This window comes from Eucyclogobius newberryi, unplaced genomic scaffold, assembly GCF_026437365.1.
Source record: "Eucyclogobius newberryi isolate DKJ021-1_F unplaced genomic scaffold, fEucNew1.0.hap1 SCAF_14, whole genome shotgun sequence".
In the NCBI taxonomy this organism is placed as follows: Eukaryota; Metazoa; Chordata; class Actinopteri; order Gobiiformes; family Gobiidae; genus Eucyclogobius; species Eucyclogobius newberryi.
In genome coordinates this window covers 30753001-30770209 of record NW_027315768.1, presented here as the reverse complement: position 1 = coordinate 30770209, position 17209 = coordinate 30753001, and the positions used below count along the sequence as shown (strand labels likewise).

The 17209-nt window shown below is 38.4% G+C and overlaps 1 protein-coding gene across 3 annotated transcripts in view; it reads left to right on the top strand.

Moving 5' to 3' along the window:
- LOC140359961 (inactive dipeptidyl peptidase 10-like) overlaps positions 1-17209 on the top strand; it is a 310263-nt gene that overhangs the window by 249109 nt on the left and 43945 nt on the right. For all 3 annotated transcript variants that reach the window (XM_072445245.1, XM_072445242.1, XM_072445243.1), the window contains exons 4-5: positions 3923-4017; positions 4643-4717. In XM_072445245.1, coding sequence (XP_072301346.1) covers positions 3923-4017; positions 4643-4717 — 170 coding nt within the window. The remainder of the gene's footprint in view (positions 1-3922; positions 4018-4642; positions 4718-17209) is intronic.

Here is a 17209-nt window from a genome sequence, read left to right as displayed (position 1 = left end):
GGTCCAAACATATCCCTCACTTTCCGAACACATCCTTTGCACTTAATTGATTTCCCGCTGTGACTTTATAAGAGCGTTTCACAACTTTCAGAGGCCAGAGCGGATCACACCATCACACCACTGCCAACAACAACTACTGTATGTTAACAGCAGCACACTAGCCCTGCTTCCAGGTTATTGGTCAATAAAATCATCTTAAAATTAGATGCTAAATGTGTAGAGCTCCTTTAAGTCCCAGTATTCATTGTATTTGTAGTATTCAAATGGATATCAACATGTTTTTCTTTGCCAGTTGAATGGAAAGTGTTGGTCCATATTAATCAATCTCTTTTGAATCTTACTTTTAAATAGCGTGAATACAGATAGGAATGCCACAAGGATTAGTACTCGGACTAATTAAGTAAGAAGACCTAATGACCCCAGCTAGACTACTTCAAAAATGCTATTGTCTTGAGCGGTTCAAATACAGTCGGCTCTTTGCTAAAACTCACCCCAGACCGCTCAAGACTCTTTTGAAACCTTCATATTTATTCCCCATATGGTGCCCAGTCCCATCGCTCTGTGGATGCGAGCGGCGAGTCGGAGCAGGAAGCGCTTATTTAAATTTCAAATCCTCTAGTCCAGTGCCCGGCGTGTGGTGTTATGAGGCAAAGTGCAGCGGCATCCGTTTTGGGATTAGGCCAGAGGATTCTCCAAAGCAGCTGCGCCTCTCGGAAAAACCATTCATAACGCTAAGTGACGCCCAATTGTGTGGATGACCCGGACGACCAGGCGCGACCTTCAGACCTCGCTGCAAACAATACGGACTTTTGTGAGGCTGGTTTAGATGTACGCTTTTTTATTGTAGCGTGTTGTGCTTTTCTATCACCGCCAAGCAGACTTTGAGTGAACGTTTTGATGCATTTATTCCACGTTCATGCATTAGTTTGCAGTGACATGAGGTGGTGACGTCTTGCCCAACGACACAACAAATGTATGCACGGGCTGGACCATTGCACTTAGTAACTGTGGCTCTACGCACTTAATAAAATTCACTGTAACTTTCATCCTTTTTCTAATACGATTGATGATTCTATATTCATTAGTTAAAGGACACTAATTGTGTTTTTATATATTTATTTTTTAAGCTTTGAACGATGTTGTAGCATTGTTCTTGCGTCAAAAAGAGAGTTGGAGTTTTGTTTTGCTTTGTTTAGGCTTGTTTCATTCACTGCAGGTCATTTAGGTCAAATTCAGACTTCTCCTGCTTAGTTTTAAGTCTAAGAACCATCAAATTGTGTTCACAACATGCGCCTGGCTCTATAAACATAGCAGTCACGTTGCCCAAGGGTTCATTTATTTATTTGTACATTGTTCATTCTCACTGCTGACAGAGGAGGGCGCTCCATTGCCTCCCTCATTGGAAACGGAGGTGTGGATTATTTTAAGTCAGAAAATGTGGAATACTAATCACTTTAAATTAAACCAACTTCATTAGTTATGAAAATGCAATTTTAGAAAAAAACTAAAAAACTAGTAGTATAATATATGCTTATGTTGTATTTAACTGCGGGCAACAATTATTTTTGTGTGTGAAATAAATTCATCAAAACTTACTGAAACATTTGATTTGTGTAGATTTTTTACGATGTAGAAATGAAACGGAATGATATTTGCATGGATTATTTGTTTGTAAGTCGTGTTTCTCTTTAAAGAGCGAGTGTCTAAACAGCTGCTGACGCTGCCTGTAGCTTTAGCTTTAGCTTTAGCTTTAGCTTTGTTCTCATTTGCTATGCATGTGTTTTAAATAAAAGGCTGAGGACGGCACCGTTAGAGTCCGCTATTGACTTGTACTTTAGTTAGAGTGGAGAACATGGAGCTATTTAACTCATTAACTCAACAAAACACAGTGACGCGACACTTTGGTAGAGTGGACAAATCAAGAGTTTACAAGTGTCGCACGGTGCAGGTTCGGACACTGGCGGCCATGAGACGCAGCCAACTATATGTCAGAACAACTAAAAACAGATTAATTTATTAAATAAGTCATTCATTTCTCATTGTGTATTGTTGGAGATGATCGGGGTTTATCACTGACACTCGAGGCAAGTAAAGTGTCTCGTCTCAGTTTGTGCAGGTCTTTTAAAAGTGCTGTTCATTCAATAAAAGACATGAAATCATTTAATTGAAAAAGTCTTTGATCTCCGTTCCGTAAGCCAAGAGCAAAGTTCCTGAAAGCCTTTTCCCCTCCGTGTTATTTCAGTGAAACTCTGAGATTAGAACGTCCTGTGATCTTAATCGACAAATACCAGATCTGATGTTCAGCAAATGTCAAATAATCAGGCCAAATCCCGATGTGAGCTTTAGAAACAAACAAAAGGCAGCGCTGTGCTCTTCTCACATCCAATGATTGCCATCCTACTTTAGAACGTAAATCACACTGGCGAGTTCAGTGTCCTTCTCTTGTACTTGTACTATGAAAAGCTGAATTGAGAGGTTTTTGTTGCTGTAGAATGCATTTATATAATATCACCATAATCCAGCACCGAGGGAAATGTAGCCTGGATTAAGTGCCTTCTACAACGAAGCGGGATGCACTTGTTTCTTGATAAATCGCGTCTTCTTTGTGCACACTCTGCTCTGCTTCGCGACGACGCCTCTCCTTTGGTCAGGTTCTGGTTTCAGTTCATAACTCCACTTCCACCCCGTCAGTTCCGGTCACGCTTTTCCGGAGAGCGATCCGAAATGAGAACCGTACGGACCGTATAACCGTCCGCCCCGGCTTTTCTGAATACCAGGCGTCCACGGCAACAGCGGCAACGGCGACAACAACAACACCGGCAGCTTGTCACATCCAAAACAACTGGGCTGAGAATAAAAGATGTCAGGCGGCGCTCCACTCGAACACACGGTCACCTCTGAACACTAAGTTACACGTTAGACCCGCACGAACAGTCTCATCACGTCACTGAAGCTTTGCGCCAATTATTGAGATCAAAATGCACTTGAAAAATTGCAATATTGACTTTACCCTAACAATTTGACAGGAATTCAGAATGATCTTGTCCGAGTCATAGCAGATAAAGCTGTTAGAATGGGCAGTTTGGACAGCTATTGGCCCATTGCACTGGAAGATATCGTGTCCAAAGAATATTGTTGGGTGGAATACAGTATTTTATCATCCGTTTGGTTTTGAATGGTAGCGCTGTCTCATACTGAACTCAATGTGGCACACAGCGACTGAAACATGCCGTAAATAATGACGAAAGAGCACCCGAAGTCCTGTTTAAATATTTATCGACTGAATATCGTTGGGTTTCTTGTGGGGAATAGCACGGCGCTGTGAAGCAGTTGTCGGTCTGGTACAAGTACAAAAAGGGGGGAATAATTTGGGTAAATAGTAATGAAGTTTTATCAAATTGGATTAAACTTTGAAGGGAAATAAACATATATATGCTCTGGCATTTACTGCATTGCTTCATAAAGGAATGGAGAGCTCCGCCATGATCGGACCCATAGTAAACTTAGATTAGATTAGATTAGCCTTTATTGTCTTTATTTGTCTTGGTGCAGCTGTTGTAAATCGTGGCGTATTGTGTTACAGGAGTCTGTTTATGATGACGATTATGACGAATCCTGATTTGTTTGAGTTGTTTCGACTGTATTTAGTAACTAAACAGACAGTCTTTTACCACATTCCTGACTGGTTTCAAGGTATTTTATTTGTATTTCATGTTTACCGATTTCGTGAGCAATTTTCTCACACTACAGCAAGGAATTATGTCCAAAATAACATGGAAAAGGTCAAAGTCAACATAGTGAACAAGTGGCAAACGTATCCTCTTAACTATAATCGTTAAATCGAGATTAACGCCACAGTTTATTGAGGTTGTTGCTACCTTGGCATCTTCCCATTTCTACCATCTGTTTTATTCCTTTCCAGACTCTGAGGTGATCTACAGAAACAGCGATGGACACGTCATCAAGTTCAACATCCTCACCAACGAAACCGAAATCCTCCTGACCAACACCACCTTTGTAAGTTTACAGCCACAAGTCGTCTTCTGCACTCCCTGTTGTCTGTGGGCGATAATTATATCACATACGTGTCTTAAATTTCGCTTTTTACAGTCACTATTCATGAGTTTTGAGGAGTCGTTCCAATGACTAACCCTCAAAACAAACCGAAAATGCAACAATTTAAGTGTTAAATACAAATACATTAAATAATAACGTTACTGCGATGCACAAAATACATATGATTGCAATTACCCACGTTGTGTGAGGTGTTGTAATTAAAGACAATCACATTAAGATGACGTTTGCTTTGTCTATGTCAGTGGAGTTCATTTAATAAATAATGTGCAGCCATTGCCTCCAGTGCTTTTACATTACAGCTTGTTATTTTAAACCATAAACACAGCCATACATTACATCCAGACGTACTGGGTGAACTGGGGAATTGCACCCGCAGCCTTTACTCAGAGCCAGAGATGTTGTTTTTTTCCCCACATCTCGTTACATGACACGAACTGAAGGTTAGTCATTGGCGCGTGATTCATCTGTTAGTCACGGCGATGTCGAAGGAAGCGTGAGCAGCACATTGTGTTCGAACTAATGTCGTTGTTTTTCTCTGAGTTGTCTCTGCTTTTCTCTCCATCAGATCAATTTCAACGTGGCCAAGTACTCGCTCTCTCCGGACCTGAAATACGTGCTGTTCGCGTACGACGTCAAGCAAGTAAGAGACACGTCGACTTCACGCTACAGACTTCCAGGGACAATTACTGTATTTTCCGGACTATAAGTCGCACCAGCCAGAAAATGCATAATAGAGAAGAAAAAAACATATATAAGTCGCACTGGAGTATAAGTCGCATTTTTGGGGAAATGTATTAAATAATGATAATGATAAAATCCAAGACCAAGAACAGGCATTTCATCTTGAAATGCAGTTTAAAATAATAACAGATTAGAGAACATGGTGAATAGGAGTACGTATGCTAACGCTAACACCTTCAGCTACATGAGGCACAGACAGAACTGTGGTAAGTGTCTGGTATGTTAACGTAACATATGAACAGTTCTTCAGATAACTATAGCATAAAGAACATGCTAACAAGTTTACCAAAGCATCAGTTTTACCCCAAATCACTAAATCCATTGAATTCTTCTTCCTCTGTGTCACTTCTAAACAACTCCACAAACTCCAGAGGAAGAGGAAGTGCTGATTCTTCTTCTGTGTGGCTTAGAGCCTAGAGCGCCCTCTTGTGGTTGTCAGTGTGAAAATAACGAATAATATCACATATAAGTCGCTCTGGAGTATAAGTCGTACCCCGGCCAAAACTATGAAAAAAGGTGGGAATTATAATCTGGAAAAAACAAGAAAATATTATAGGTTATTTTAATGCACAGATCGATACGATTGTCTACTTTCACTGCAAGGTCAAATGGCCCTATAGAGCTTATTCTGAACGTTTGAGCTCAAGGTAGAGTAAGTGCGCCTGCTTGTTTAAGGAGTCAGGGCGACAACTTGTGTCCTCACGTTTCCCAAGTTTTGACCTAAATGCACAGTTTGAGTGAAAGTCCACACTCTCTTTTCCTCCTGCTTTAGGTGTGTGCAGGGCTGGTTTCTCTCCTCTTGTGCTTCTTGTCGTTATAATGAAAGTTACGGAAAATAAACAACTATATTCTCGCATTTTGTAGACCTAATTTTGCACAAGGACAATTCATTTTTCATTCATTCATTTTCTACCGCTTGTTCCCGTTAGGAGTCGCGAGTGACTGGAGCTTATCCCAGTCACTTTGGGCCAAATTCTACGGGATTATTATTGGTACGAAATACAATCTGTGGCGATCCTGGAACTCTGCTTTCTATACCTGAAGTTCACCTCTCTATGTTTGCGATAAGAACATCGAGATCGGTCAAACTGGTCCACTGATACTTGCTTTCGTGGTATTGATATTCTTTTGTTTATTTGTTTATTAGTTTATCGAACCAATCTCCATGGAGACAAGAAGGTGGCGCTACTGGGTCAAGCTGATTTCTAGCAATAAAACACCAGTAATTGAGTAAATGTAAGATTGTTTAATGTCCGTTCCAGGCAGATCCATAACATCTTCAGAAAAGTGACATAGTGCGTATATGTTATTTTAGGCTTTATTTGCTTTATAATAGGTTGTATGTTTTAATGTTGAATCTTTCTTTGAGCGCTACTTTGTACTTCTACTGTATTCGACTCATATTATCAGTCTTCTCCCAAATCCAGAGCAGCAGAACACAAAACACAAATCCGAGATGGCGGACGTAAATACTTTGTGATCGACTTCTGCAGAAGCCTCGTGTCAGTAGCGATCTCCATATTTTGTCAAGTGAAATAATCCACTCTCTGGCTCTAAATGATGTGCTATTGTCAGAGTGTGAGTTCTGTCTGTCAGACGGAGCTCTCCCCAAACGAGAGACATCCAACTCTTACATTTACCAGACATTTATCAGCTCAAACGTAAATGAGAAGTGACGAGGTTTAACAGCTCATAATCCTCTATTTCACGTTCGGATCTCGTGTTTTATTTGCTTCTCAGCGCGGGCACTTGGGATGTCAAAGTTAATGTCAGGAAGTCTTATGGAGTCTGATGGGGCTCAAATAGATAAATAAATACAAAAAATATATAAATACAAAAAATACAAAAATACATACATACATAAATATATAAAATACATACAATACATAAATAAAATAAATAGTAAATAAATAAGTATGTACATACATAAATAAATACATACATGCATAAATATATAAAATACATACATAAAATAAACAGGTACATAAATAAATACATAACATACATACATACATAAATATATAAAACACATAAAATACACACATAAAATAAATAATAAATAAATAAGTACGTACATAAATAAATAAATAAATAAATAAATACATACATAAATATATAAAATACATACATAAAATAAATAGGTACATAAATAAATATATAAAATACATACATACATACATAAAATACATACATAAAAATAAATGCATAAAATACATACATATAAACATAAAAATACATAAATAAATAAAAACATAAATAAATAAATGTGGTGACTCAAGCTATTAATCACAGAAAAAGTCACATTTAATGTCACAGAATAATCACAGTCTGTTTTAAAGCAAACAAACTCTTCTAGATTACACAGAGAGGGTTCACCTGAAAGAAGGAGGAAGGTACAGCAGAAGAGCCGTAATGACGCAGTTTAATGTACACATGTCGGTGTAATCCCTCATTCGTCCAGGCGTGTTCCATAGTAGAAAAAGCTTCAGTTGTAGTACAACTGAAGCTTTTTAATGTACACATAAAATCCACCAGAGATCACTCAAACCAAAGGGTAATCTCAAGGTGAATACTGTGCGCTCCGTGAGAGCACTTAAGTGAATAATACGGTCCAAACATTTCCACAAACCACTACCGAACACTGGTAAATGCAAGGCCAAACCAAAAAGCAGATATCTATCACCTTGAGAGCCAATTATACCTGCAAGCGGCAGTGTTGGGCCTTCAACCCCACTAAACATGTTGGTCATGTCAATTTACTTAACGTGCGCGGCCACACACACTTAAATTATAGTCAGGAGGCAAGACAAGTTTATTTGTAGAGCACAATTCATACACAAGGCGATTCAAAGTGCTTCACACAACATGAAAAACATGCATTAAAATCACACAGACATGACAGAAATCACAAAACAGTTTAGGACATAAAAGAGAAGAGTGCAAAGAAAACTCACATCTTCAGGAAGACTGTTCCAGGAGGGCTTTTAAATAGGCCAGTTTATTTAGGTCAGTAATAGGTGAAAGAAACATCAAATCAAATCAATTTATTTTTGTTTTGATTTGATTTGATTTGATGTTTCTTTCACCTATTACTGACCTAAAACATAAGGTGGTTTATATTTTGCAAATGAATTCTGTCTTCTTTTTAAAATATATGTAACATGTCTTCTACAAAGACAGTGGTATACAGCGATGGCTTATTCACCTGACATGTTTTGGCAGCAGGACTCCGCCTTCATCTGAGGTCCAGTTGCTATTCATTAGTTTCTGAATATTTAAAAGCACCATTTTGAGGACTTGTGCTCATTCAAGACAATTGTTAGTTTTCCATCTCTCTGAAACACATTGCCACAAAACACTGTGATATATAAAACGTGCAGCTCTCTTTATTATGTTTATTCCTAAAGGTTTGGACAGAGCATGACATTGCAGGGCAGAGACAGTCTCTGTTAATATGGAGCCAGATCAAACTACAAGCGCCCTCTTTCCATTAGCCTGATGGAGAATAAGATATGCAAATGAACCCTGTGCTGTAGAAGGGATTAGCTCTGAGCATTAGCGACAGGCCTATTAATCATTTGCATTTTTAGCTTCGATGCACAATTTGGCACAGTCAAGCTCAGAGTCATACGTCCAGTGTGTTTCTGCTGCACAGAAGAGACTCTGGAGTGATCTTTACAGCCGACATTCCTGTAGAGACTTTAGAGTTTGGTCCAAATGTCAGGAAAAGCTGAGACCTTTCTGCAGACACGAGGAGCTCAGCCAAAACCCCAATGGATGAAACTATTTAGTCTTAAAAGATAAAAATCCATTATTTACGTGCCGCTTGGTGGTGGTTAAAATCTTCATGAAGGAATAAAATCGGCTTTGGGGAAATTAAACTCAAAACACTTCATTTAGAGGGATACGAGAAATTAGCTTTTTTATTCTTGGAAATTAATTTTAAATGAGATCATTGTTTTTATGGCTGCAATACAAGAAGTACACCGATGTGTTATTAACTCTTCTGAAAGATAACTTAATGAAGGAAAACACCGCACATTACATTAGGGATTGATTTCATTTTCAGATTTAACAACAATCTAAAAAAAATACATTTGTTTTCTTAATGGTCTGTTTGTACTAATAATAATAATACATATTTGTGCAGATTAATACAGGATTTTAGCCTAAAAGATGAGTTAACTTTGCTGATTTTTGTTCCAAATATATTTTTGCTTTTCCTGTAATGTTCCACACTATGACCACTGTTGTCTTTTTAACCCAGAAACCAGATGCCCTCACTTATTTTGGATTGGATTAAAGACTAAAACATATACATATATATATATATATATATATATATATATATATATATATATATATATATTCATCAGGAAGTAAACCCCTGTTCTCTATCAAAAAAGAAGAACGGAGCACTTTTTGAGGGTTGAAATATGATTATCTAAATGTTTTTGGCTGTTATCAACAGGAAGTCTGGTTGTTTGTGGTGTTTTTATGTCACATTTGTGGCGCGGCGGCTGTGGAACCAGAAACAGCCTCTTGGCCTAGTTTACTTCAGAAGCCTTTCAATATTTTTGTTGGAAGATACGTTGATTGGATAATTGTTTCTTGTGTTCTGTGGTAAACGAGTATATTCACATCAGTTTGACTTTGTTTTCATCATTATACCTTTTACTCGTTGTCATTTCTCAATTATTCATGATTTCTGAAATCAACAGTGAAATCTTCCATTTTCTTTCATTTCCATTGTCTAACATGTTACAAATCCTCAAGCCTGTGACCAGTTTTATGAAATCAAACTTTCTGAATGACAAAATCAAGTTAATGACACACACGGATAAATATGTTCTTTAATATTTTAGTCATAATTTTTTGGACTAAAGATTGATTTAAAAAAGGGTAAATATAAAACTAACCCACCACTAAAACTAAGATTGTCACAATGATAATTATTTTGTTATATTATGACCCTCCCTATTTTACTTATCCTACACATTAAATTGCATGCATTTTACATTATTTTGAGTTCTTATCGAGCTAGTTTATCTCTGTAAAGTCGGTAATGGAAACATTTTTATATATTTAATAAGTACTGAATATTGTCGGTAGATTTAAAATGATCTAAAACTGTAACACACGTAGTTATTGATTTTTCCACAATTTTTGAGAGCGGCAACTGTTCCGCTCCGAGTATCACTAATGGCATGACATCCATCCATCAATCCTCAGTTCAAATGTTAAGGACGGGAGCTGCTGCAGAGCCATCAGAAACGCATCTGTCAGGAACGCGTCAAACTCTGAGGGAAAAATACCCTTTTAACAGACCGTATTTTCCGGACTATAAGTTGCACCAGACAATACATACACAATAGAGAGGAAAAGAACATATATAAGTTGCATTTTTTGGGGAAATGTATTTGATAAAATCCAAAAAAACAGACATTTCATCTTGAAATGCAGTTTAAAATAATAACAGATTAGAGAACATGGTGACTAGGTGTACGTATGCTAACGCTAACACCTTCAGCTACATGACGTATGCTAACGCTAACACCTTCAGCTACATGAGGCACAGACAGAACTGTGGTAAGTGTCTGGTATGTTAACGTAACATATGAACAGTTATTCAGATAACTATAGCATAAAGAACATGCTAACAAGTTTACCAAAGCATCAGTTTTACCCCAAATCACTAAATCCATTGAATTCTTCTTCCTCTGTGTCACTTCTAAACAACTCCACAAACTCCAGAGGAAGAGGAAGTGCAGATTCTTCTTCTGTGTCACTTAGAGCCTAGAGCGCCCTCTTGTGGTCGTCAGTGTGAAAATAATCAACATGTGAAATGCGATTGCCAGTGTGAAAATAACAAATAATATCATATATAAGTCGCTCTGGAGTATAAGTCGCACCTCGACCAAACTATGAAAAAAGTCTGGAAAATACGGTATATTGACCTCGATCCAGGACATGTAACAAAGCAAACTCAAATCGACTCCAACCCTAACTCTGGATTCAAGTTTTAACCATGATCCAAACCGAATATTGCTTTCATTACTGCGTGAACACGTTTGCGAGAAACATAAACGCAGGAGACTGAGGAATTGTCGTCTATTGAAATATCACACAAAATACAACAAAGGGAACGCCGAATAAACCAAACCTGGAGTTTCGGCGATGACAGCACTGAAAGAAAGTTGCGTAGTGGGACTATGATAATAAACACGCCGCTGCCTCGACGTCGGAGAAACGGGAGCGTGACGAGCACAACCTGGCTCACCTCGTTTAACTGGATGTTTTAGAATCTGTAAAGTTAAGCACATCTTGTATTTATTCCTTGTGGTTTCGCAGCCTCCATTGAAACCAACACAGCAGCAACAACAAAAATGCCATATTTATCAGTAACAATTTTGTCTTTTCGTTAATAAGTTGCATTCAAGTTCTAGCATGTGTTGATTCATTGTTTGTTGGTCATCGTTTTGTGCTCGTTTGTTGTATTTTCATCGACGTCTACAGACTCTGGATAGTATCGTGCTTATATTTTCCACCAGCAAACACTTTTACCCTCGCGCTTGCTGTTTTACTCACCCGTTTCTCCATTCCTCGTCGTGTGATTAGCTTTAGCTCCACTTCCAGATGCAGGTTTACAGCTTTATCGCAGTAGCATCTGCACAGGGAGAGATTAGCCTCGTAAAAGCCCCTAATCTGTCCCAGTCCTGTTTGTCCCGCTCTTTTGTGTCTTCCCTCTTGTAGACGCTTGTAATGCTCAAATCAGAGCTAATCCGCCAACCTGACAACACCTTTCCGTCACAAGATTTTGGCACCAGACTCTTTCTCTGAAGCCAAAATTGGAAAGAAGATACAGAATGCTTAAAGCTGCTGATGATCAAACCATGAAAGAAAGACATCTTTGTAATTCATCTTTCGCTTTCACAATGCTTCACACACTGCACATTGCTAGTATTCACATGCATGGATTTTGGTGTGTGAACATCTTTAAAGCAGCTTTTTCGGGCGCGGATGTGAAGCAGAAGCTCAGTCAACACGCCGTCGTTCAAGTTCTTTATTGGTCTTTATCTACAATAGAAAATAAACGTCATACTTAGACGCAGACAATGCATATCGGTCTGATTTTGCGCTGCTTACGATACACATTTGACGACGCAAACTCTATTTACAAGAGAAAAAGGTAATTCAGTTTTTTTTAAATCTAGTTTTTTTCAAGCTGGTTCACGGTTCTGTTGCTGTGGTGGAGATGGGGGGGGAGGAGGTATAATACGGCCCACAGTGAAGAAGGAAAGAGCGTGTGTTTACGTGAAAGACGGCCTTGAGTGAGTGAATGTATTTATTAAACCTAATAAAAAGAACATATGTTGCACACATTTCCACCTGTCGTCCAGAGAGAGGTCGATGCCACAATTACAGTTTAGATTGAAACAATTTGTGATGTAATGAGCAATGATTGGTTTGGTCCAGGCTTTGAGTGGCAGTGACGGACCAGACAAGTGACAGGAAGTTGGAACAAAGCGACAGGAAGTTGGAACAAAGTGACAGGAAGTTGGAGCAGATTCAGGAAAATACATTCGACCCTGGTTTCATTTCCATTTTAGCACATCAAAGATTTAAAGTCCATGTGACAGCTTCTCATGTTTTTCTGATGATGACGTTGTTTGGTGAGTTTGTCCCTGTGGTAAAACATTATCACAGTTTTACATCAGTCAAGTTACATTTTGCGGAGAAAATGTGACAAATAAAAGATAAAAATGACAGGAAGTAGTGCAGAGTTCTAAAACCTCTGTGATGTCATCAAAAAGCGCCATTCCATCAAAAATGCAGAGGTAATTTTCACTCAACTTACACCTTTTTGTGACAGTTTTTAAACAATCATTTAACAAAATAAATATGTTTTCAGGTGCAATTATTTGTCAAATCATAACTATTGTATGATTTCAATAGATTTTAGCACTTGTTTACAATCTGGTTGCTTGGTAACAGTTTCCTCTATCCATGTCATATTTGCTGGTCATGTCAAACCAGGAAGTGACATCATATAAACATCATCAAAATTGCCAAACTAGAGAAATTCTGTACAGAACTAAAAGCTTTACTTTCAAGTTTTAGTCATAAGTCAACTGAAGCCACAAAAAACCTTCATGAACGAACTGGTCTCAGGTGAATCAGAAAACCTTAAAGCCATCGGAAACATTTTACAAACAAATCACTAAAGTCATGGATAAAGAAACAAACCATTTCCACCAAATATGTTTTTTTTTAAATCGGTCAGATCTTCTACACCCGCTCTGGTCACTGGAAGCTCTGTGAGAGGAGACTGTGATTTCCCTTTGAGAATAAACACCTTTAGTCAATTTGGGCTGCGAGAGGAGCCAGGGAGAGACATTAAACATACATCCTTCACTAAATAACTATAGGACAATGGTTGGTAAACACTAAAACCTGCCGAAGATTGGACTTTACCCAGGTTCACGTTCTGTTTTTTCTTGCATTTCAATACATTTTCATTGTTCCTTACCTTCTTAACCCCGTCTCGGATTCTTGCCGCTCTGCATTATGTATTATTCTCATTCTACGAAGCAAGAAAACCGCAAGTCGCTCTAAGCTGTGGAAAAGCGCGTGGGCTTGAATTTGCCGAGACATTGATTGGCAGCGTGTTTTGTTTTTCAGCTCTAAACAGTGAACAGTTTGCATGTCACCCTTTCTCCCTCAACACACCTACTTCAATACACTTCCCAGCGCCGCGCACGAGAACGAGCGTTTTTATCCGATTTTAATGTCAGCAGACTTCGCTCGGTCGTTTGAAGTTAGCTCCTTGAGGCTAAAGCGCTAATGAAAAACAAGTCATCTAAAGTGGCGAATGCAAACGGTGCGTCGTCGTTGTAATAAGGTTGTGAAGAGCGGATACAATTTCTGTCCAGATGCATTTGTGCTGTTCTTGAGAGCCACAGGAAACGCATTTGTCGTTGCTATGTCTCCGTGCACCTGCGCCCCGCACCTCAAGACGGACCGGCCACGTCTAAATGAGACAGAAAAGGGGTTTTTAACACACGCTGTCATGTAATATCCTAATAATACAGCAGCATCCGCTCAGCATGGCAGCCTCGCATCAAACTGTCAGCGCTTGGTGTTCAGGCTTGCAAAAGGAGCATTAGTGCTTCCACAGGCTCCGAAAAGTCTTTTCTATTAACTTAGCCACAAGGTTAATTTGGTTTAGTCGTTCTTGTTGGATTGTTGTTCCAGTTGGATTTGAGATGAATCCTGTAAATTGTATTAATACGAGTTCTCATCAGACGAATACACGGAGCAAGGTTTCGTTTTAGTCACATTAAATGTTCCTGCGTGAATAAGTATTTCTCTGGTCAAAAAGTACTCCTCTGTGTTTGTTTTTACACACTATCTAACACCTTCTAATCAGCTTTTGGATTTCTATCACTACAGCTAACAACAGTAGCATCAGCTATTGCTTTTAGCCTCATTTCAGGGATGTTTCCGATTTCTTTCACTGGGATGGCCCAATGCCACAACTGTATTTATTTATTTTACATTTTTTTGATGAATAAATATTTTAAACAAACAAATTATACATATTTTTATTATATATTCCTTCTTTTTTTGTTATAATTTGGAGCTGTAATAATTTGGAAATCATAGGGGTCCCTAGAAACGCTCTTCAAAATTTCAATTCCTTAACAAAGTATTTGCTTTTTTCCAACACAAATAGGTGAATATTTACAGCGTTTGCTTATATTTTCATTCAGGAGGTAAGTAAAAAGTAAAATCCCTTGATGAATGAAACAAACAATAAAGTTATATTTAGAAACTCCCATTGAAACATTATAGAACACTGTGGAACATTGTGGAACATTATGGAACATTGTAGAACATTTTGGAACATCGTGGAACATCGTGGAACATTGTAGAACATTTTGGAACATCGTGGAACATTGTGGAACATTGTAGAACATTTTGGAACATCGTGGAACATTGTGGAACATTGTGGAACATCGTGGAACATTGTGTCTACGTGGCCTGTTTCTAGAAGCGCCCTTTGCTCTGGTTTGACACAGATTTCCGAGGGTCAGTACAAATCACTGCTCTTGTCCCAGCGCAGTCTCTCACACTGAGCTCCGCTAAAGGTTAAAATCTGAGGGCCATCACTGCAAATACACCCACAGGACACGTCTCCATGACAACCGCCTCGCTCATACCCCGCAATGCATCGCCGCTGTTTGAAGTTATCTGCCATTTGTCTCCTTCCTATTGAACAGTACAACTACCCAGGGAGATGCTCTTATTCTTTTGTATTGATTCGATTTTGTTTCTTTTCTTTTATAGAAGTGCAAGGAATAGACTGTGTTTCCTAATGTTACAACTGCAGCATAAAGGCACCGTGTTTACTCCAGTTGAGTTTTTCTTGTAGAAGTTAAACTACTTTGGGAAGTATAAGCCACAATGTCAGAAAAGGGAATACAGTTACACGACAAAGTAAACCTTTAAACTTGATTGTGAGTAGCTTTGTGGTCTTATCTTATATTATGGTTTAGAACTTAAATAATGTAAGTAACATGATCAGCCTGGCATTGAATTATCTGGATTTGGTGTTGGAAAGGGAATTACAATGGGGAATTAAAGAAAAGCTAGCTTGCCTCAACTGTATGCTAACATGTAAGCATACTGTTTATACCTGCGACGTCACAAATCTGTAACATTTGAAACATTTGAGTGTTTTTGTGAAATACAGCATAATACAACTCCAGGTAAGTTTTAATGAGGAAAAATACTATTAAAAGCTCAAATTAGCATAAAATGTGTGTTAGCATTCACATAGATATATGTTTATTGTTAAAGTGACTCCGCAGACGCTCACCCTCGCCAGATTATTTTTTTTTATAGAAAGTACAGACATTTGAACTGTATTACTGGATTACTGTGACATCTATTACAATATTCCTTTTTTTAATAAAAAAAAAATATATTAGTTATCTTTTTTTTATACTTCTGTGCCTTATCTGTGTTGCAAAACTGGAATTTCCCATTGTTGGACAAATAAAGGTTATCTTATCTCATTCAGCAATAACCTTGTGCATTGTCAAATTTCAACATGATTAGAGTAGATAAAAAAAACAATTTTGCCAGATTCTAAATGTTAACGTGGCGATGCACTGAATCTGGTGCAAGATGAATGAACATGGTCCCTGACAAATGAATAATAGACTAAACTGTGATGACTTTCTCGGGTAAGGACTAAGATGTTTGTGCATTAACTATCTTGTATTTGATTGTGAAATATCCAAAGACAATCTTAAATAGGGATCCTTAGTCATATTAAAGACAAGGTTAAAGTGTTTACGCCACAACATCAGCTCATCATCAGTATAAATTGTTGCCTTTTAACACAGGCTTTTAATATGAATCACCTGGAAGTATGACCTCGTATTAAAGTTATGTTATCCGCGAACCCAACTTTTCCTTCCAGATGCAAGTTTTTACAGTTATTTCTGCATTTCCCGTGGGCTCAGAGACAGACTGAAGAATCACAGAACGAATACTGATGAGAGCCTTAGTTTCCCTTTGGACTTTTCAGCAGCACATCTCCAAAATGTGGCAGTGTCATGGAGCACCTATAGAGACAGTGCAGAGGGGGGATGCACAGGCCTGCAGTCAGAAGCTTCCCTCTGCCGCGTTCATGCCGTTTTTTGGGGGGAAAAGCCTGAGATTTGGGAATAAGTAAGCTACTTTTGGTTGTATACATGTTTGAAGTATTTAGTGTATTTTCTGAATCCAAGTACAAGGGTGAAACACGGCCACCGGTTGGAGTCAGTAGGGCAGCCTCAGGGGCCCGTGTCGTCTGTTTAGAGGTATACCGTATTTTCCGGACTATTAGTTGCACCTTTTTTCATAGTTTTGGATGGCTTGTACTCCAGAGCGACTTATATGCGATATTATTTGTTATTTTCACACTGACAACCACAAGAGGGCGATCTAGGCTCCAAGCGACGCAGAAGAAGTATCTGCACTTCCTCTACCTCTGGAGTTTGTGGAGTTGTTTAGAAGTGACACAGAGGAAGAAGAATTCAATGGATTTAGTGATTTGGGGTAAAACTGATGCTTTGGTAAACTTGTTAGCATGTTCTTTATGCTATAGTTATCTGAATAACTGTTAAGATAAGATAAGATATTCCTTTATTGTCCCACATGGGGAAATTTCATTGATGCAACGCAGGTACCAGACACTTACCACAGTTTGTTGTCTGCGCCTCATGTAGCTGAAGGTGTTAGCGTTAGCATACGTCATGTAGCTGAAGGTGTTAGCGTTAGCATACGTACACCTATTCACCATGTTCTCTCAACTGTTATTATTTTAAACTGCATTTCA